This window comes from Phoenix dactylifera, chromosome 14, assembly GCF_009389715.1.
Source record: "Phoenix dactylifera cultivar Barhee BC4 chromosome 14, palm_55x_up_171113_PBpolish2nd_filt_p, whole genome shotgun sequence".
Lineage (NCBI taxonomy): Eukaryota > Viridiplantae > Streptophyta > Magnoliopsida > Arecales > Arecaceae > Phoenix > Phoenix dactylifera.
Window position 1 is genome coordinate 9,782,105 of NC_052405.1, and position 23,190 is coordinate 9,805,294.

Below are 23,190 nucleotides of genomic sequence, written 5' to 3' on the forward strand. Positions count from 1 at the left end.
CAAATTTGACTCATTCTGTATTATTGCATTGGTTGTACCTCCTCATGCGGAAAATGGTCCTGCCAATCTTTTCTGCCAATTGCCAATTGTAAGCCTGATATATGTTATTAACTACTCATTCCCTGTCAATTTCAGCTTTTAGGGTTAAAGTGGCGACTTAACATGATATCAAAGCTCAGATTGTTGGAGGGCATGAGTTCAGATCCCATCCATTCCGGTTATTTATTTAACTATCCCAGTTGTTTGTTATCCCGATTCTTGCATGTTATCTTGACTTGCATCTGTCTCAAGTTGGTTATCCTCCATGTGAATGGTTGAGGCCGCATGCGGGTGGAGCTGTTAAACGTGATTTACATTGTTGACCCATTCTCTGTCAGCTTAAGCTTTAGGGTCAAGTGGTAAATTAACAGTCTAGTGATGGTCTTCCATTTAGTGTTGGAAATCTTAGTTCATTATCTTGATCACAAAGCTGCTAATATCAGTCTCGAATTATTGAGCTGTTGATGCATTTCTGTGTTGTATTTCATCCGTTTATTCATCTACAACAATTTTGGTCTATGTTTTGGAAATATTCTGGAAAACCCAAAATTTATGTTGAATCATGCTTGTTGCCTTTCGACCACACTTGTTTTTGGCACTAAATACATCACCTGATTGATTATGTGTTTTGCTCTTTAACACCTAATTATTTCTTTTTTTTAAAGTAATTACAAGTATAGTTGACCCTAAGTGACAAAATTTCTTTTAAAGAAAAAAATAGATTTTTTTAGGAAATTTATTTACAATATTATTTTTAAAGGAATTTTCTTAATATGTTACTATTTCCTTCTGATAATCAACCAGAATTGTTGATACAAGAGTGCTGAGTGGAAGAGTAAGTGCTTGTGGAGAGTGCCTCGAGAGTTAGTACTTGTATGGGGATTTAACTTTTGCTTCCTTTGCACAATACAGATTAGTTTGGTGATATTCAAGATGGGGGCTTTTTGTGTAGCTTATTTACAGATGGTCTGTTAATTTAATATTTAGGACTGTTTAGTAGGTTAAGGGATTCAAAATAGTGATTTAAGGAAAATACAACATGTGATCTGCAAAGTAAATGTGGTTATCAGGGATGAAGGGGCAATTAATAAATTATTGGCCATGGGATAGCAAAAAGCAATTTATTTTTTAGTCAGAGACATAATAGCAGATGAAAATGAAATGTCGAGTAACAATGTTCATGGTAGTGTCGGGGGGAAGTTCTAAATGTGCAAAGACACTTTTAAATACTCTGATTGTGGGGCGCCGCTGAGACCAAGGGAAACTATTATGTGCTATTTATGAAGCATGGAGGTGGACATGGTAAATGGTTACACAAACAACGGTATTACCAATACTACAAATCTTTTAAAATAATAAGGTGTACCAAATGGGGATACAACAATAAATAAATTTTATCTTTTTACATATACATAAAAAGAATTCATAAGGCAAAAAAGGCTGTGTCATAATGACATAGTGTCTACTCAATGCAAGAACATTAGCATGCAAAAACCCCATCTTTAAGTCATCACCCAAATCCTAGGCCATGGTTCATATTCCTTACAATTGCATGAATATCACAAATTTTAAGAGGCTATTTGGTTCCTTGCAATTCAATTCCACTTGCCCACTATAGTACTTGCAGTTGCAAGTAGAAATACTGCAATTCTATCTGTAATTGTCTTTGGTTTGCTTGCAATTACAATTGCAAGAAATACTGTTATGTTTAGGCAATTGTAAGTAACAATTGCAAGTGTAGCTAAGTAGGGTTACCTCCTTTAGGAATAGTGAATATAATATCATATAGAAATTATCTTATTATTATTAATTATTTTATACAATTTTATGTTGCAATAATATTTTTATATAGTACTATTGTATTTATTATGCTATTATATGATACGTATTAATATAATATGTTGATATGCCTAATTATATATGCTAGACTACTGTAGTATGCAATAAGCATAACCTTAACCATCCAGCATTTTCTCTATGGGGTCGGCAATATTTATGCTAATTCACCATGTATTCCTATAAATACCTGGTGAATGAAGATCCATAAAGCCGATTCCAAGATAGTTGGGAAAAGGCCAGATGGTTACAGATATAGTTTTTACTATTTCTATAATAATGTAACACCTTATTAGTATAATAATATCAATATGTTATATTTTTTGTACAAGGAATATATATATAAAATAATAAAATTTCATAGGAATATTTATATAATTTCCAAGTGTAATGATATTAGTGGCATGATAATGTGATAAAATATGTTAATAACTTATTAAGCATTTTATAATATGGTATATTGATTCTTATAGTATAACGATAATGGTACAATTGTAATTTTGGTATAATATTATACTAATACTATCATAGGATTGCTGATAATGACATTGCATAATTTTACATAATGGTCATTGTATAACATTATAGTGCTTTACAGATTATGGTGGCGTAATAATAGTATCTATACTCCTATTTTTATACTAATTGTTATATTATGTGAATATAGAATAATATCTTTTTCAGCAAAAAATATAGAATAATATTGTAAATTATGTAGTGCCATAATTGTTCCATTATATACTAATATAATAAAACAATAGCAAAATATACCATTTATCATTATTTTATATTCAATTATGAATACATGATAGTATCATGATATCATATAATAAAACAATACTATTACACAGTACTATATTATTATATTATAGGCATGCTCAAAGAGGATGAGATTACTGGGAAGTATGATTGCAAGGATGCCATGAGTTAGTTCCAGGACAAGTTGCACCTAATGGCTACAACTTATGTGCAATCAAATGTGGCTGTGAACCCTTTTGCAACAAAAGGGTCAAAAGTAGCTAGTTGCAACTCAATTGCCTGCAGCTGAAGTGGCTTGTGTGAAACCAAATGCCTGCGAGTGCCTGTCTGCAAGTCACCTGCAGCAGTCTAACTTGCTGCTTGCTACTAAGTTTGGTACTCCTTAAAAAAATAAAAGGGTGTGAGTCTTGATGTGGCACCTACACAAGCAAGTCTTATAAGGTATCAAAGGAGGAACTAGCTAGTGGAGGGAATTTTAATTCACATAAAATTGAATTTACCTTGGATAGAAACACTAAATCACTAACATTCCCCTAAAAATTCAAATTTGCAATAAAGTAAAAACTTAAATAATGTAAATATATTCAATAAAACTAAGTAATAATATAAAATTCAGCATCAAAGTTTTACGATCAGGAAAAACAAATTGTGCATCAGTTCTTTTCATAACTTGAATCTTTACCTAGTGTACATGTGGCAGTTAATACAAGGCAAAACCGACCAATGTCTTGAGCATTGGACCAAAATTACAAATTCAATATACACTACAGATCACAGGGAACATGTTTGCACATTAAAGCCTTTGTGCCTATCTCAGACTTATTGGTGATCTATGAAACAGCCTAAATTCCCCTAGGAAGCAACCCCCTTCCATATCTGTATAGGTGAGTCCTTTCAAGGCATCCTGCAATCCCTACATAATAGTTATGAACTCATTCAGAGCTTAATGTCTTGCCTCTTCATATTGCAAGTTAGCATTGATTCATCATAGGCAAGTGCTAAAGCTAATTCTTCTCTTGTATACGTATGCTTTTCCAAATCGCTCATCAACTTGTTCTTACATTTTGAACCTTTTCTTGTTATACCCAGTCATAAGGTAGGATTGACACTGAAGGTGCTTTACATTGTAGGCTTCAACCGCATTCTCCCCAATTTCTATTAGTCTTCTTGGTATACCATTAGATAGAGGATTAGCCATCTTATTTTTTGATTTGACATGTTCAAAGCAATCATTCCATTTTTCCATAATTCCTTTACTCTATTTTGCCTCAGATGTATATATCTGGATATGTATTACATTTTTTATGCTTAGCCTTAGCAATGACTGCTTTTTGATTACAATTGATAGGAATGGCAAGGACTGCCTTGCTCCACAGAGGAAAGTCTGGAAGTGGCTGCTGAGTCAATCTGCCTCCTCACCTTTTTTTTGGTAAAAGCGGCTACTCATCTCATATAACTCTAACGTGGGTACAACCTGCTAAATCGCAGGAAAGTAAAAGTTGCAAATCAGGATGAACGTCTGCTACAGACGTCCAACAAAAATCCCTGGAATGCCGGGCAACAAAAGAGGCGACCCAGTTTGCAGCCCTGTTCGCCTTCCTGAACACGTGTCCTATCTGGACATCGCCCATCACCCGCGCCACCCTACGAGTCTCCCGAATGAGAGGGTGACCATCCCCAAATCGATCCGTCCCTCATAGCCAGTCGATAACCACAGATGAGCTTCCTCACCTTTAAGGCCAAGAGCAATGAACTCTTCCTCCCTAGTGGATCTAGAGTTCAAAGTCTATTTGGTAGACCTCTAAGAAACTATAGCGCCTCCTAGATCGTGTGTGTGTGTGTGTGTGTATCCACAAATTTCTTTGGCCTCTTTTGTTGCAGAGAGACAATAATATAGTTGGGTGCCCTTCATAGAATAATCCATGGGATATTGTAACCTTAATACCTCATTATTCTCTTTAGGGCAATCTAATAAAATTTATTGGATCAACTAGTGTATTGACTAAACCTTCATATTGCATAGGAGATATAAGGTTTCTTTTGGATTGTGAAGTTATCTATATAGTCATGTTTTATTAGGCATAATATATTCTGCTTACTCCTTGAATTTATTTTTCACTTCTAAAAAGATGTATCTTCTTTTTCTTAAATATGCTTTATAACTCAGATGCATATATGTTCGCCTTAAGTTCACTTCCGACAAATGCTGCCGGCAAGTCTCCCTGTTAACTTGTTTGTGTTGTTTTGTATTCTTTGAACCTCTCTTTTACCCCTCCCCCTATATGAATTTAGTTTGCCCCCAATTATCTGCTTCTTTCAAAAATTCAAAGCTTAGGGTGCGCTTTTCCTTCTTAATGCTTGTTTTTTTTGCCACTTTGTTTTATTTTTGTTATACTAAAATTTACTTGGTTTACCATGCACTGCTTTTATTGTAATAGTTGTATTCATTCAGTTTTTATTTGGCCTTGTAAGAGTGAAGTTTTAATTCTACATTGTTGTGGTCCTTATTTCTTTTCACAGAGCAGCTTTTGTCTTTTTTTGTACTATGTCAGCAAAAATTTATAGCAAAAATCATAGTACAAGAAGTATCAGATAGTGAAATTTAGAATTTTCTTAATTAGAATATGTGTAAAGTGGTTTTTAGGACATAACTTTTGTCAGTTAGTGTGGCATGGATATCTTTGTTTTTTCCCTGAGTGTTGAATGTGAAGTAGGTTAAATGCTTTTACACAAAAATTATCTCAATGTTGCTATTATTTCTCAGCCATATCCTTCTTCATGGTTTAATTTATTTGCTCTTCTGTAAAGTTTATTATTGAATATTTCTCCAATTCCTTAAATCTGCAGGGTGGTTTGCATCTTAAAATTGCTCAATGTTACATAGCCCTGAAGGAAAGAGGAAAAGCTATTCCATTCTTCTACAAAGGTTCTTAAGATCTTTCTCTGTTAGAGCATTATTAGAAAATCAGACAGGGTGATTGCTGGAAATATGTTCTATTGTAACTCACATGGTTTATTCACTTATTATAATTATTTTGCATGTTCGTGTTTTCTTTTGATTAAACGTTGCGCTACCTTGTCTTCAAGCAACAACTATGCTTTTGTTGCTATCAAGTATCAAGATTTATTCGCTAAAAAACATGTCGAAATAAATTTATATCTGTTAGCATTTGCCATACTGTTGCATGGACATGAATGCAGTAATTAATCTTGAATATGTATCCAAGCATCTCGTTTGGCAAGAGGAAAAATGATGATGATGCATGGATAAGTAGGGAAGAAAGAAATTCATTAAACACCCCCCCCCCCCCCCCCCCCACCCCCCCCCCCCCCCCCCCCGCGCGTCTTCTCTCTCACACGCACATATATATTTGTTGTACATCAATAGATACCATATTTTGAGCTCTCTAATGTACACATCCAAACTCTCAACTTTGATAAAGGATATAAGAAATATTAGACCACACACAGTTATTTTAACACCTACATCCTTGACTAATCTCTAAAAAAAATTAAAATTTCATTTTGAATGTCATTATGATGGGTTGATTGAACTTTTGGAAGAAGCCAACTCTCCAATGTTTTCTATAAGTTGCAAGTTGCAACCAAGGGATTTGATAAGTATCTAATTAATATGACATATATTCGATGTGGATTCTTCGTATTGGACATGAGTGCCTTGGTAATACAGATTCCTACTTTTGAGCACAACTTAAGAATGTAAACAGCTTAGTTTTTAAGTCAGTTATCTATTGTGTGTGCACATGAAATGTACATGATTGCAGTCATACTTCTGCCTCCAACTATATCAAAACATCTTCTTGGAAGTTGAAGACATAATCACCATGTAAGCATTTTAGAGAGACACTCCTTTATTATGAAGCTTTACAAATTGAGTACTATAATCCATGTCTTTACCATTTGTCGGAAATCTTTGGGTTTCACAAAACATCATCACTCTTCAAATTGTTTTAAAGAACAGCAGAATTATAGTTTACCATTATTACTTTAGTTTTTTACATTCTTCAAGCTTTTGAACACAATTCTAACTTTAGGTGGTTGTTTGGCTTTCTGTCTGTTTTAAAAATGAATAATCATAACACATGGTTTTGTAAAAACAATGTTTTATAAAAATAAAGGGAGAGGGACCTTTGGTAATAAAATTAAGTTTTTTTGAACTATCAGTCTTTTGAAAACATGTATAAATCTGCTTCAATATGGGAACTAATAGAACTCAGTCCTTCTAGGTTTTGTGTAAACTTTGACAGCCAAACATCCCTTGGTGCTGATCTAGTTGATTTTGGGAATTGTAGTCTTACTTGAGCAATACAAGTTTCCTTTCTACACTTTAGTTGGCAAGAACCAATAGAAACTCTTTTTTATCAAAAATCGTAGGCAATGTTTTGTGAATATGGTGTGGGAATTGCTTCTTGACATTTAAGGTCAAACTTGGGAAGAGAAAATGTTAAGTTCTTTTGACTTTCCTATGTGAGAGATATTGCATGAATGGTTACATATATAATATGAACAACATTCATCTAAAACAATTAGCATAAGTTTTATAGTTGTTATACCCTATAAAGCAACAAATACAATGTTTCCTTGTCTCTGTTATCGAGCTTTTCTCTCTAGTTGAAAGACAAATAATTTAGCATTGATTGTAATTATAAGAGTCATGCCTTAAATGCTAGGTGTAAGCTTCTTGTTTATTTTTGGTGTGTTAAAAGTATGGTTAGCACTTAGCACTAGTTCATAATGCTGGTGGTTAGGAAGTTCGAGGCCTCTACATTATGCTTGATAAGATTGGATAGCTGGAAATAATAATTGAATATTTTCTACTTACACCAAGTTGATTTTTAATGGACAGATTTTTGCATTTATATTGTCGACCATTATTGCTGGTACCTTTAAAACATGAGATGGTTGAACTCTTATATGAAATCTAAACTAATGTTTCAAAAATATCATATGGTTTTAAAATTCATATTCTCTTTTATGTCCTGTACATGCGCTTGATAACAGATGACGAAATTTCAGTAATTATTTTATTTTGTCTGAGGCATGCTACCTTTAACAAGTTGCAATGATGTCTGCACATCGATTGCTTCCAAAGTTTTGCTGTTCAATGTCCCTGTCCATGTTGACTGAGAGGCAGGTCTCATTCCTAGGTTATAAATATTCTTACATTATATAGATACAAGAGACTATAACGCATTTGTATCTTCATCTATATCTCTTGCCCATTTTAGACAAGTAAGATCTGTAGCCAACCGTACAAGCAAGCCCCCTCTCCTTCGGTGTGGCATAACAGCGGCAGAGTCCTTGTCTCAAAACAAAACGGGGTTCCGTCCCCTTTATTTTTTTTTTGAAATTTTTTTAAGTGAAATTGATAGCGATTGCCCTCTCCCTATCCCTCTCTCGGCCTTCCTTCCTTCCTCTCTCCTTTCCTCTTTTCCTCTCTTTCGTTACGCCATGGCTAGAGTAGAGGGGGCTCGAACACCTATCCCTCTCCCTCTCCCACTCTCTCTCTCCCCCTTTCTCTCGCCTTCTCTCTCCCTCTCCCTCCCTCTCTCTTTCTTTCCCTCTCTTTCCTTCTCTCTCTCCCTTTTCCTTGCCCATGTCTCAAATGTGGGGTGGAACCATGCCAGTTCACCCTTGGTACAGCTCGGTATGCCTTGAACCGTATGGTTCGGGGCGGTACAATGAACCATGTAAATGATGGTTGTAGTCTTGTTGTTCTCGAGTGGGGAGATTGTGGAATTTGATATTTGATGTTCAAGTGTTCATGAGGTCAATCATCTAGTGTAGGATTTCTGTCGGTGATTTTTAGTGAAAAAAAGATGTCAAAGCAGAGGGCAAGTTGAGTTTGTGTTAGGAGAAAGAGATTGTTCCTTATTGTATTTGTCAAGATATTTGATACATTATTCAGTATTGTCCTTGATGGCAAGGTTTTAAATATTGTGGGACGAGGGAGTCTTGGTTTCCCCATGGAGCAAGATGCCCTGCATCCTGTCCCCTCCTATCCTTTGGCTATCACCCCCCGCCCCCTAAAAAAAAGTGTGCTGGCTGGGGCATTAGCATTAGTGAGCACCTGTCCCAGTTCAAAAGAGGCAGAGGCCCCACTAAGAAAAAGAAAAGAAGGCTGAGGGGACACGCTTTCATGAACCTAGCACCAAGAGCAGGTTACTAAACCGAGGGGATGTGCTTTTGCAAATCTAGCAATGAGACCCAACGATTGAACCGAGAGAGAGAGAGTGGGTTGGGGGGGGGGGGGCATGCCATACGTTGCCTTTGCTGTGCGCAAGAATTGATGGTCTTTGAAGGCCCATTTGAGGGGATTGAGAAGAGGAGAAGGGGGGGGGGGGGGGTGAGGGGAAGGGCCTTGCTGTCATGAGCAAGGATAACCAAACTAGCGCTGCCACCATGGCTGGAGGAAGAGTGGTGGAGGATGTGCTTTCTTCTCAGATCAAAGTCCCAGCTGGTGTTTCCATGGGACCAGGAGCCTGTGTAAGAGGGATCGAGGATCTTACGGTCCCACCCTTGTCCCAATTCTTGTTTTTCATAGGAACGGGACATGATATGGCTGGGGTGCCCCCTCTCCCACAGATTCTTGAAACTTTGCTTGTGGTATATATGTCATATAGGCATGAAGATATGCATACTTGAATCCCCAAGCTAAATTTACTTTATCCGTTCATCAGCTTGATTTTGTAAATCGGTGGGCCTTATCATGAGATAAGGGGAGGATAAAAAAAAAATATATGCAGTTTCTGTAAGGTTTTATCATATAACAGTGGATGGTATCCACTATATATGGGAGAGAAGAATTTTTAGTATTAACTTGGATGATCCAAGCCTTCACTACCTTGTCATCTTGGATAGGATCCTTAGTGAACTGTAATCCAATAAAGAATAGCATTAAGGTGAATGACAATTTTAATTTTTGTTCGAAGTTAAAGTTATTCTTTTTCGTACCTTCAATCATGACTTAGTTAAAATGTTAAATTAGTTCTGTTCTAATTGGTTGTGAGAAAAATCTTTAATGCATTGCACTACTTTCTATGGCGGGGAATGGTCACAAGAGAGTAGTTGCAAAATATTATAAGCCAATAAGAGGGAATTGTGTAGGCTTTGAAATTCATTATGTAGTCATCTTGTAAACATGCTAATACTTGAATGAGGCCACCTTGGCAAGATGGTGTAATACTTTGCACTCTCTCACTCGCAGAGGTGCATGAGCACATCCGCATGCTCGCACTATGTATATGCCTTTCACCTTTTTTGGGCACCTTTGGATCTATAAATCTTGTTACGTGCTCTTCTTTGTCTATTTTTGTTCCTCCAAGCACGAAGTCTTGGCTGCTATTTTTGCATGTAACTTTTGCATCCATTCATCTTGAATTTTTTTTTAGTTTCCAAATGGCTTACGAGACTTGGTCATTCTACCATTCATGCTGTCTTATTGTAGCTTTGCTACCTGATCTAACTATAATCTTAAAGCCTTTAAATCCATCTCGACTGAGATTCCTTATAGCTGAATCTCATAATTTTCTAATGCCCGGCAGTTGCACAATTCATGCATTGATTTTTTTAGTTTTATTTATTTATTTATTATTTTTGTCTGAGTGTGTTTTTGGAAGGGGGCTAAGTTTTTCAGAAGTTTCTTAACAATTTGCAGTTTGATATGTGATAATGTTTTTCAGCTCTATCTGCAATGGAGGATAATATTGATGCCCGTTTAAACCTATCCTCCATTTTTCTTGAGGAAGGAAAAGATGATGAAGCTATTATTTTGCTTTCCCCTCCTAAAAGTTCAGGTAATTTGATTCTGAGGCATCAGTTTTTCCTCTGGTTACTAAAATGTTTATAGAAATTGTTGGTATCTTTTGTTTCCTAAAAGTTGTCTTGCATTTTATCTTACAGAGCCAGTCTTTGATTTATGTTCCATGAACTCCAAACCCTGGTGGTTTAGTGGAAAAATCAAAATGCAGCTTGCTAAAATTTATCATGCGAAAGGGATGCTTGAGGATTTTGCTGAGACAATCTTTTCATGCATTCGTGAAACGCTACTTGTTGAATCCATGAACCGAAAGGTAAATTTATGAATCATTCCATTCCAGTACATGCACACACACAGATAGACCACATTCTCTTTCCTGATCTGTTTGTTGCAGGATAAGATGAGCATTTTAAAGTGAAGTTTTTCTTTCTATTACTTTTGTGTTTGGCAGATAAATTTGTAATAGTTGAATTTTGCTATTCTGGTGATCCCTCTTCAAGTGCATCTCGTTAAATGTGAAATTTAAGTTAAATGTGAAGTTTAAGTTAAATGTGTTCCTTGTAATAGTATCTTAAGTTGGTGTTTGAATGCAATGACTACTGGACCAGAGGTTCATGGTAAGCTAGAAATTGATAGTGACATACTCCATAGATTCTTAGGCACTTGATCCCTTTGTCCATCAAGTAGGAAATTATTTTGATGATGACAAGAAGGTCAAGGAAGTGAATAAAATCCTTCCTGCTGAATCAAGATTCATCATAATCGTTGGTCATGAATAGACCTTCCAACACCTTCTTGATCAGCATGACTGAAAGCAACTGCATTAAATTGATACCAGCTTATTGAAGGCTTGATCTAATGGACTTATTTCTCTCAAAAAATCTAATGGACTTATTTGGTAACATTGGAGTAGGGAGAAAGCTGTAAACGATTCAATGAAGATTCAGTCGTTCAACCTTCTAATTTTGCAAGAAGGATTTGCATGTTCAGATAACCTCCATAAGAGTTTGTTGCATGGTTTGCCGTACCGGCCTGAATCGGGCGGTATGAAGTGTACCGTACTATACCAACGCTCAGTACATCAAAAAATTTCATGCCGTACCATACCGATTTTGTGCTAGTGTGGCACCAGTACGGGGTCCAGTATTGAGACGGCTTGGTTGTTGCAATAAAAGGGCTTCCTGTGAGGTGTGATCCATGAACATTATGCAATTATGTCCCGTCTAATGAGTTAGGCTTGATCCAATGGAATAATTTTTCTCTCAAAAGTCTAACGGACTTATTTGGCAGTTGGCAACATTGGAGTAGGGAGAAAGCTGTATGCCCCACGATAAGGATTCAATTGTTCAGACTTCCAGTCTCTTTGTAAGAAGGATTTGCATGTTGAGCAAACCTATATGAGAGTTTGTTGCGATAAAGGGGCTTCCTGTAGGCTGCCAACCACAAACATTATGCAGTTATATTTCTTCAGATGAGTTAGGCAATTCTTGTATGATGCTCAAAATCTTTTCCCTAGGAATTTACCTATTTCAAGTTTGTGGGATGCTCTTCGACATGGGGTATATTGGAAATAAAGGGCAGCACAGTGCATGAGGCTCCCGCCATTGTAGGTCTAGGAAGGGTCAAATATATGAAGCCTTACACCTGCATGCAGAGGGGCTGTCTCCGTATTTCGAAACCATAACACCCAGGTTACAATCCAGGAACTCTACCGTTGCACCGAGGCTCACCTTCACTTGGGATATGGTAATCCTAACCAGAAAGCAAATGGAACATGCCCGTTTCTTTTCCCTTTTTTCGATTTGGAGAATATATACAATGTCAAAGACGAACATCTTGTTATCTGTTTCATACAGTGGGTAGTTCAGTTACTGCTACAAAACATGGGCAGGAGGAACATTTCAAAAAGCACAATTTTGCATTTTACAGTGTGCACCATGTCTAAGAAGACAAAATCAGCTCCATACTTTGTGTAGTTCCGAGCTGACTATGTAGAACAATGTTTGAAAAGGTGGATCCTTGAGGTGAAATGTTCAGATTCTTAATGAGGCAAGGCATAAGCCTTGAGGCATAAGACACAAGTCTCAATGGTTGCTATAAAACTTAGATAGGTAGCAAGGTTCATGTGAAAATCACTTGGTAAAGGAATGAGTTTGGTGTTTGTAAACTATGTCATAAATCACATAATATCGAGCAAAACTTTTACTCAGTATTTAGTTAAAACATCTTTATCATCCTATACTTAAGTTTGGTATTCAAGTAGCATTGCCATGCATGAGTAAGGAAAAAGGTCCATTCCCTCCCACCAGTTTGAAAATAGTCAATAGTATACCTACCCTATAGAGCATAATATAATCCCAATCAAGGTTCGCTGTACCGGTCGGTACCGAGCGTACCGTATTCGTACCGATGGGTACCGGTATCGGTACACCAATGTCGGTACGGTCGGTACCGAGCATACCGTACCGTACCGACACTCGGTACGTCTATACTAGTGCGGCACCGGTACGGGGTTCGGTACCGGTACGGCGAACCTTGATCCCAATAATGTCCACCTCATGAGTCTCATCATGTGATATGCATGCCTTCCTCTTTAGATGAAGAAGACAGTTAATGAAAAGATGGTGAAGGATCCAATTCCCATTTCTAATTTAAAGACTGTAACTTGTCCGCCAAGCGTATGTTAAGTTTAATGCTCTAGCCAAAGAAGTCATGGCATTATCATGTCAAGCCATTGATCAGCTAAATAAATGTACATATGCTGTTTACAGCTATTTCTTGTTTGGTGAGTAGTGTGAGTAATAGTGTAAGTATCCAGAATTCACATTTCCTTTGAAGCAGTGGGCCTTGTTTAACCTCCTAATATGACTCCTCAATGTATCATGTCCGGATCTACTTTACCCAGAAGTTATCTTGTTGTATGTCCCCCTGTGGTTAGTATTGTTTTGTCAGGGTGCATATTAGGTTGCACTTGAATTTCGACTAATGTGTAGGAGTACCAAATAGTTCTATGGTCTTGATTAAGGTTATTTACTTTCTTACCCTGGCATTCTTAAGTATTTGCATATCAAACATAAATTAATTGCTTGACTTAATGTTTTTTGCAATGTTATTATATTCTAATAGGTGCGACGTGCAAAAAGACTTCCAAAAAGTGTTCTATTTGAAAGGGTCAAGTTGTTGGGTGATCAACATGCTGACAATGTATTTCATGGGTTTAAACCAATTGCAACAACATCAGAATTGTGAGTTCTCATATCCCATTTCAACATATTTACCACTCTGTGTCGTCTACCTTTGCATGTCTAATGTTAGTAAACTTATTTTTTATAAAACTTAATGTAAGAGGTCTTTAAGTTATGCTGGTTTTGTTTAACAGTGTTTGATGTGTGCTAATTAAATATTCCCGATAAAAAGAGCTCACATTGTTGATCTTGTATTTGGTTACTACATCAATAAACTTGCATCTCTCCCATATATGTGTATGTGTGTGTGATCCGCTTGGTAGATATAATCTTTGTTATCACCTGTTCACTTGTTCATACTTTCCTGTTTTAAGCTGGTTTAGTATTTTGTATGTGATATATTCTTTGTTTATTCTTTATTTCAGGACCAAAGCAGCTAGAGCAAAGAAGTTGCTTCAAAAGAAGCAAGCTTTAAGGGAAGAAAAGAAAGCAGCATTATTAGCAGCTGGAGTGGATTGGCAAAGTGAAGACTCAGAGAATGAAGTTCCGGTAGTAATTGTATCATTGCAATTTTGCTGCTTTGATCTTGATGGTATTCTTTTTACCTCTTACATCTTGACTTGTTTCGTATGATTTGTGATATTTTCAGCGGAAGGAAATACAAGAACCTCCTCTGCCTGGACTCCTAACCAATGAGGAAAATTATGAACTTGTATTAGATGTTAGTATTTCCTTCTAGCACTTGTTTACTTTATGATTTGTTTGATTTTTATGTTTTCTTGTGCTTGTTAGACATATTCAGAAAAGCTACTTGAATTGGAGATGTGCAGGCCTGGTGACACAAGTAGAGGTCCAACTGTCTAGTTCACCATATTACGGATAGTTCTTTATAACAGACACAATTTACCACTTTTAATTTTCACGAACTTATCAGCAGTGTAACCTTTTGTGTTGTATAGCTAATCATTATATTTGTTAATTCAGAATGTCCAGTTCTAGATATCTGAAATGCATCTCAAGGTTTGGAGTCTATTTAACTGACAGTTTGGTACAAGGTTTGCTATCTCGGTACCGGATCCCGTACCGGTGCCACAGTAGCACAGTATCGGTACAATACGGTACCGAATTTTTTTTAGTACAATATGGTATGGCCCGTACCATCATATTCCAGCTGGTATGGCCTTGTTCTGGTGCATGATTATGCTCTCAAAAGGAATTGGCAGCATAATGCTCCTTCATATATTAAATCATTTAAGGTCAAATTTTAACTGGGCCAGTACGACATACCTTGGTCTGGTACATGATTTTGCCCTCAAAAGGAAAAGGCAGCGTAATGTTCCTTCATATATTAAATCATTTAAAGTCGGATTTTATTGAATGGAACAAAAATTACATCATATGAGGTCGTACAAAAGCAAGGCCATAACAAAGGTTTTTCCTCACAGGACTTTTTTTGTGGTTGGGGGTGGTGGAATCATTTCCAAATACAAACCTTGTTACAAGTAATAATATTTACGTCTCATCGTGAAAAATCTTCTTACAAAACTCAGATATATGTCTGGTATCAATTTAAAAGGTTATTCCAGTTTCTTCCTCATTGTGGTCACCATCGATGGCCAGCATGTGGCATGCAAGATTTTAAATAGGAGCATTGCATTTTTCTGATAATCTGTGCTTGACCAAGCAAATCTTGGTGATTTTTCAAATTGCTGATGAACAGATAATCTCCAACTAATGGAAAGTTTATATGTCTATTGGTTTCTAACTCTTTAATGATAACTCTTTAAATCTTACTTTTTGCACTCATTCTATGGAAGTCAATGTACCCTTTTATATAATTATTGGCCAGCATAACCCCATGCTGTTCTCTTCTTTTGCTTTCACATTTGCAGCTCTGCAAAGCATTGGCGTCCTTGCAGCGATATTGCGAAGCATTAGAGATTATCAACCATACTCTGAGATTAGCATACAACACAATATCTATGGAGAAAAAGGAGGTCCTTCGATCATTGGGCGCTCGTAAGAATAATTTGTTATTTTATGTTAATGTTGAATTTGACAATCCATTAGGAATTACTTTCCTCGATATGTTTGAGAGTTTTATGTTATTGTTTACAAGAATTTCTAATGTTAAAGGTTTTGTATTTTAAGCCATGCTGTTTTGTATGTTAACATCTTAATCTTTTCTCTACCTACAGAAATAGCATATAACACCAGTGATCCACAACATGGATACAATTATGTAAGATACATGGTTCAACAACATCCTTACAGCATAGCTGCCTGGAATTGCTATTACAAGGTTGTTACAAGGTAATTGATATCACTGATTTACTGGGGATAAGCATTGGATATGGTTGTCACATTTGATTGTATTCACGGTCATATGATGCGATGGAGAGGTTGAGCTCTAGAGGAAGTAATGTGATGTGCTGTTGCACCCAGTTTGTGATTTTATTGCCTACTTCCAGCTTTTTTATGCTTTCTTCTCGAGTTACATGCTAGCAACTAAGCAAAGTAACCTTCTTACCAAGCTCTTATCTGTAATGTGGTATCCTTTTACATTTATTCTCCACCATATAATTGACCACATAATTCCCACTTCATGCTCTTCAATTCATCATTCCTACCATTTTAACGGAGTACCAGACTTTTGAATTTGTTCACTGTCCAGCCTCAAGAAGTTCAGCAAAATTAGTCAGCACCACGTCTTTGGTTCACCATTTAGAGTATTCGAATGTTGATTTCAGATTGCTCATCACACACCAGGAAGCATATGTTCTGGCAATCACAGTGAAGCAAGGTTTCAAATACTATTAGAATGGGATGGTACCACTGGTACCATACCATTCTGATGAAAAATCAGCACTAGTATGAGCCTCAGGATGCAGAAACCAGTTAGACTAGTATGTACCGACTGTAATGGTCCATACCACTTGGTACCAGATCAGTATTGATGGTACCATGTAGACTATATTGGCCAGTACCGGTTACTTTTCATTCATTGTCCTCTCGGTCTCAATACACATACGAACCATACCGGTAAAAATTTCGTATTTAAAACCTTGCTTTCAAGTGTAATGACTAGTGGATGGATAAAAATTTCTACTTGTCTTCATGATTGGACCACTTCAATGCCTGAAGGTGTTGTAAGCAATCTAACAGACGTTCAAATCGAAGATTGACTGAACTTATCTAAGCATGGTTTGCATTGATATATTAGTTAGGTTGTTACTTAATAGAACTGATTGGATGCAGTTCAGCACTCAGTCCTTTCATCTTCATTTTTCAGTAAAATCCTTTAGAACCCTATTCGATGTGATTTAATTATCTCCAATCTTGGATCATTCATCTTGTGGTCGCTATGTCCCCTTTGGATACGTATGTTGGAATCAGATTGCTTTGAGTTTGTAATTTTGTATGACATGTTAAACACTCCCATATCCTGTCCAATCTATAGTGTTTTTTCTCATTTTTTGGAAACTTGAACATCTTGGCTGGCTAATCTGTAAGGTTTTCAGATTTTTGGGTGATGTTTATTGGACAATCTTATGTCATAATGTTTTTCATCATCCTTGATGGTTGGATCCATGGTACGCCATAAGGGGCGTATTGTACCTATCGGTTCCGCACCAGTACATGGTACGGAGGGCATACGGATACTCGGTACGCCGAATCGGCCTCGTACCTTACTGTACTAACACAGTGATAGGGTGGCACCGATACAGGACCTGGTATCGAGACGACATACTTTGGTTGGACCGTTATCACTTTATTACTTGTCTTTGACCTCTTTGGACTGCTTGAATCTTAGATTTTTTTTTTTTGAATTAGTTACTGCTCACCAATTGGTCTCTCTTGGTGATTTATCTTTTTACTGAAATATTGTGTCATGCTATCAACTAAGTAATTGCCAACTAAAGTTACTTAGTTGATAGACCTTGGTAACTTTCATGATGATGGGCTCTTATATTCTAGAACTTTCTCGGTATAAGACTTTAAAATAAAGTTCGCCGTCTCGGTACCGGACTTCATATTGGTGTCGTACTAGCATAGTATCGGTACGGTACGGTACACAGTTTTTTTAGCGTACCGGATGTCGGTATGCCACTGATATTGGTACGGTATGTTCAGTTTGGTACGGTACAACATACCATGTTTAAAGCATGGTATGCTGTACTGCTTCAAATCTTATAATTTGGGGCATATTGAGCCGTACCGATATGATTCCGCCCCTCGATTCGAGAAATTGGTGAGGGGGTGGGAGGGAGAAGGAAATAGAGGAAAAGAGAGGAAGAGGAAGGGAGGGAGAGGGAGGGGGAGTGAAAGATAGGCAGAGGGAGGGAGAGGGAGGTTCGTTTATATTTTTTGAGTTTTCTAAGTGAAGTCGGCGAGCCCCATTGACTTCACTTAATACTTTATAAAGTAAAAAAGGGGCCCCTCGCCCCTATTTCGTTCGAAACATAGGAGCTAGAGGGCTCCCTCCACCTCCCTCCGCCTATCTCTCTCTCCCCCTCCCTCTCCCTCTCTCCCTCCTTTCCTCCCTCTCTCTCTCTCTCCCCCCTCTTTTCTTCCTCTCTTTCCTTCTACCTCTGCCTTTATTTCAGAGCAGCCGGAGGACAGGGGGCTCAAAAGCCCTCTCTGGCCTCTCTTCCCCTCCCTCTCCTGCTCTCTCCCTCCGTTCCTCACTCTCCCTCTCTCTTGTCCTCTCTTTCCTTCTCCCTCTCTGGCTCTCCTTTGTCGGTTTGGCGCAAGTTGGCACGGCATGGTACCGTCCCATATCGTACTGATGGGCAACCGGTATGGGTCTTGGTATTGCTATGATGGGCAACCGGTATGGGTCTTGGTATTGCTACCACCGACCTTGCTTTAAATGTATCTTCCCTACATAGTAATGAACCTCTAGGTTGCTTGGCATGCCCCTTCAAAAACTGAGTGCTAATTTTTGGACATTTCTTTTTTTTTTTTAGATGATGGTATGCGTTTGCCTAATCTTTTATTAAAACTTTTTCAACTTCCGTGGCTCTCCTTATAGCTTTCTTGATTTATAGGATAACATTACATACTGGTGGAAGGTGCCATGTTTAAAATACTGGTACTGACCATGATACATGTTTTTTAATGGTCTAGTACAGTACCAGTTCATACTGTACTGACTCAGTACAGTATTGTGTACTAGTATCATACAAAAAAGCCATATTTGATTTTGTACTTTTAGATTTTTTTAAAAATCTTTTTGATGCCTAAAATGAATGTTAACTGGATTTTTTTTCCATGTTCAGGTGGTTTTTGATGGGGTGGTTGATGCTGGATTGCCGGTGTTGGTACTGATACGGCAGGTTTCTATAGGTTTTTTTTTTTAATTTTTGACAATTAGTGGCCGAAGATAAGGATTGGTGGGAAGAAAACTTACCAGATCTTGGTTGAATCTAGTGTCTAGGAGGCGGGAAGTGGGTGGAAGAACCGCAAGTCCCTCCTTCCCTTTTCTTCTCCCTCCCTCTCCCTCTCCCTCTCCCTGTTTGTCTCTCACCCCTCTCTCTTCCTTGGTCAAAAGACTCTTGGGGGTACAAATGACTGCTAGAATAGAAGAGAGAATCTGAAGATGGCTCTTCTCTCTATTTTTTTTTTGAAAACATGACGAACTAATAGTTCAGGCTGGGTACTAGCAGAATTGGCCATGGTGCTGGCCCTTACTAGCCTTTGCAGATTGATATGTCTAGTATGTACCAGTTGGAACTGGTTTCAGAGTCCTGACCCTGGTACCACTACCGGAAAATCATTGAGATGGTATGGCACTGGTGGTACCTTTCTGAATAGCCGCTAGTTAAAATCCTAAAATTTATACACCTACGAAACGGAGTGTTTACATCCCTCACAAGACAAATTGTTAGGTGAAATAATAATGAGCCAATATTGTCTGCAAGATATTAACGTTCTTAGTTCATTTGTTCATTGTCTAAACTGAAGATGCTTGGTGTCTCACCATAGAGTCAATAGAATATGTTTTATCTTGTTGAAGTGAAGAAATGGCAAAATTCTAAGCAGAATGTATCTTGTGATTTATCACCTTCCGTCTGATCTTGTTGTGTTAATGGCATATCCATGGCCTTGAAATCTCATAAGAGTAGAACTGTTGTTGTATAAAGCTTCATTCTAGGTCTTGCTGCTTGATGTTTTATTGTTATTTTTTGGTTTCTTCCTGCTTGTTATCTTTCTTAAATAAATCACTTGTATACATATCATATAAGCTTTATTTTATCACTCCTATATACTGTAAGTGTTTAAAATTGCTTAGATTTGTTGATAGAAAGTTACCATAAGGTTCCTTAACTTATTGACAGGACAATGTTGCACATGTCGTATAATGTCTGCTAGTATAGATTTTCAAGTAGCGCTAATATATATTTTGTTTCCATCTGATGTCTAGATTTGACACTCGCTTTTCAAGACATTTTAAATTCCTACATTATGTGCTGGTTTCTCGGAGAGATTGTGTACCTGCTTTGCTCATAAATGGCCATCAATTTACTATGATTAGTCAGCATCAAACAGCTGCTCGGGAGTACTTGGAAGCTTATAAACTACAGCCAGAGAATACACTTATAAATCTTTGTGTTGGTATGTTATTCTTAAAGTTGGTTGATTTTCTCTTTTCTGGCAATTGCTATAGAAAGCTATTTTATTGCAGGCACTGCTTTGATTAACTTAGCCCTTGGGTTTAGGCTTAAGAATAAGCACAAATGTGTGGCACAAGGTCTGGCATTCCTCTACAACTATCTACGCATTTGCAATAATAGCCAGGTTTGAAAACTTGAATTCTTTGTTACGTTTTTGGTACATTCATCGCTTCCACTAACATGCCATGATCTATACCTTGTTCTTTGCTACATGAACATCTTGTAGCTAATTGTCTATATTTTTGCAACATGTATATGCACTAGACTGGGCATTCACCCAGTCACGCTGAGTGCTGAGACCCTGGCCCTAGCCTGTGCTGAAGGCCTAAAATGTTCAATTGGGTAGACCTACCCTTTAAAATTTAGGCTTAAGACTGACTCAGCCCAACCTGACAACCTAACAAAAGTGCTCATCTTGTCCCTTTCTAGACGGTTGGTCGCATTGTAAGAGAGCCAATAATGGTTGAAAGACAAGGGAGCGGACGGAGCTTAGTAGCTGGAATCTTCTACCTACAGTAACATACCTGCTTTAGAATTTTCTTGGAATCTCGAACTTGCACTTATTTCCTAAGCAATTGCTTATGTGTTTCAGAAATATCTGCTTCCCCGCATGGACACTGACACTGCACCTGCTCTCGAAATCTGGCAGCCAAGGGACTTGGGTGGATTACAATGAGATATTGAGATCATAGGCTATGTTCATGGATGTATGGGCTAGTGGCAATCACAGATGAGGTGCCCTCTGTGTTTTTTTTTTTTTTTTTGTGGGGGGGGGGGGGTGTCGGGTTTGGTGAAGAAGAGATAGAGGTGGCAAACCTAACTGATGATGTTCCTGCCTGTTCTTGGGGAAGAGGAAGAGAGGAGGCAGCGACAGCAACATTCTAATGTGGTTATTCCTTGAGCTCAAGCAGGAGGGAGGGAGAGGGAGCGAGAGAGGGAGGTGGGGGAGGTTGCTGTCGGGAATTGTGATGGAGGCGAGGGAAGGTAGGATTACACAGGATAGTTGGAAAGGTTCATGAGAATTGATAATAGGTTTTGAGAATTTATTAGATATGAGATTAAAATATAAAGGATTTGCCTATATTTCATTTTTATTAACAAAGCAAAAAGAGAGTAGGGTGCACTGGTGCAGTGGCAGAGTGATGATTGCAGGTGATGATGTCAAGTAAGGTGGTTAGCAGGTAGTTGAATTTCAGTATTGAAAAGAAAGAAGAGCGAGGAAGGATATGAAAGGGAATGCAGCATTTTGCTTAAGTTCAAAGGGCCAATTCTTATGATTGGGTCCATACAGTTCAATATTCATCTACCCGGTTGTCTGCATTAAAATATATGACAAAGATCAGGTCTTTCCACAATGGCGAAGTGCTCACTATAAAATATAATATAATACATGTATAAATATATAAATCATAAAATATAGTATATACGGCTTCCAACCGGGTCAGGTTGGGCCAATATATTTTGATGCTAGCCTGAGCTTGGCTAGAAATGCAATCAGACCAGATAGCTCAGGCTTGGCCTGACGGTGAGGCAAAAACCTCAATGCATGCCTGCCAATATTGACTGGTTGGGTCAAGCTAGGCCTGATTTCTTATGTCTAATTGGAGAGGACTTGACCTCATATAAAAATGCTGTCCTATGGGCACCAATTTTTATACACACAAATGGTCATAAAAATGGTCAATATTGACATGTATATCTGACTAGCCAATAACTAATCAACTTTTTAGTCTTGTTATGATGCTACAAGTCATGTAATCCATGTGGTCATATATTTGCGGCCTACTCATAGTGATCCATCTAATTTGATCCATAGCAGCAGCGTTGTTAAAGTAGTAAACATTATCTTCTAAATCATGAAATGAACCCACTTCTTGAGGTTATCTTGTATGCTAGGTCTCATTGTTGAATCTTGGAAATCTTTGGTTGTCTTGTAGGAAGCCTTATACAATGTAGCCCGTGCATGCCAGCATGTTGGCCTCGTTACTTTGGCAGCTTCATATTATGAAAAGGTACTCACGATTCAACAGAAGGATTACCCCATACCAAAGCTACCTTATGAGGCTTCAAGTATTCCACAACATCGTAAGCCAGGTTATTGTAACCTTCAAAGGGAGGCTGCTTATAATTTACACTTGATTTACAAGAAAAGTGGAGCTATCGATCTTGCAAGGCAGATTTTGAAAGATTATTGTACTTTCTGATGTTGTCAACTGTTTAATTGTCAATCTTTTGAGCGCATATAACAATAATATCATTAGCAGGTGAAGAAATATTATCAGATTTCTTCATGCCTTGTGCCCATCTTAGCCTAAATTCCTATATCCTTTTCTATAAATGTCAAGAATCACCAGTATGCATGCTAGCCTCATCATATTGGAGGTGGCTCTGGGTAACAAATTGAGTCATATTTGGGCAGGTACATGCAGTGATGAATCCTAGGCTACAAACTAATTTGGTTCAATTTGAGCCCCATGTTATTGGACGTGGAGATGTTTTTTCCTTTTTTTTTTTCTGGTTTCCTAAGCAAGTTTTGGCTTGGATTAGGAGGTCTTCAGCACTTAAATTGTTGGTTCCTATCATAGAACTTTTAATATTATGGTTTGGTTTATTAGTTTCTTTTCAACATCTTGAGTACAAGCTATTTGCTTTAAAGCTACATTATTAGGATTGGAATCATGCATGTTTCACATTCGTTGGCTATTATTAACATGTATAGAATTTCACTTCTTGAGTAAATAAATATATCCTCATCTATCTGTAGCTGTTGATCTGTGTCCTTCGTGTATGCAAGAGAACAAGCCTGATGGCTTTCTAATCTACAGTAGGGATTGGACATGGCCATAACTGCGTCCTGCACAACATTAACCTCGCCTGATGAGCTGCTGAGTTCCTCTTTAAGATCAAACGCACA

General features: G+C 37.6%; 1 protein-coding gene across 7 annotated transcripts in view; it reads left to right on the plus strand.

Moving 5' to 3' along the window:
• LOC103704755 (general transcription factor 3C polypeptide 3) overlaps positions 1 to 22,632 on the plus strand; it is a 31,878-nt gene extending 9,246 nt beyond the window's left edge. For 5 of the 7 annotated variants that reach the window (XM_026803708.2, XM_008788170.4, XM_017842211.3 and 2 more), the window contains exons 9-19: positions 5,482 to 5,560; positions 10,338 to 10,451; positions 10,558 to 10,727; positions 13,541 to 13,659; positions 14,025 to 14,148; positions 14,249 to 14,320; positions 15,492 to 15,618; positions 15,798 to 15,912; positions 20,027 to 20,217; positions 20,288 to 20,400; positions 22,214 to 22,632. In XM_026803708.2, coding sequence (XP_026659509.1) covers positions 5,482 to 5,560; positions 10,338 to 10,451; positions 10,558 to 10,727; positions 13,541 to 13,659; positions 14,025 to 14,148; positions 14,249 to 14,320; positions 15,492 to 15,618; positions 15,798 to 15,912; positions 20,027 to 20,217; positions 20,288 to 20,400; positions 22,214 to 22,480 — 1,491 coding nt within the window. In that variant the 3' untranslated portion in view covers positions 22,481 to 22,632. Of the gene's footprint in view, positions 1 to 5,481; positions 5,561 to 10,337; positions 10,452 to 10,557; positions 10,728 to 13,540; positions 13,660 to 14,024; positions 14,149 to 14,248; positions 14,321 to 15,491; positions 15,619 to 15,797; positions 15,913 to 18,881; positions 18,939 to 20,026; positions 20,218 to 20,287; positions 20,401 to 20,705; positions 20,792 to 20,868; positions 21,030 to 22,213 lie in introns of those variants that run through there. The other 2 variants (XM_039133597.1, XM_039133598.1) reach the window with 2 other exon arrangements.
• Positions 22,633 to 23,190: the final 558 nt, after the last annotated feature.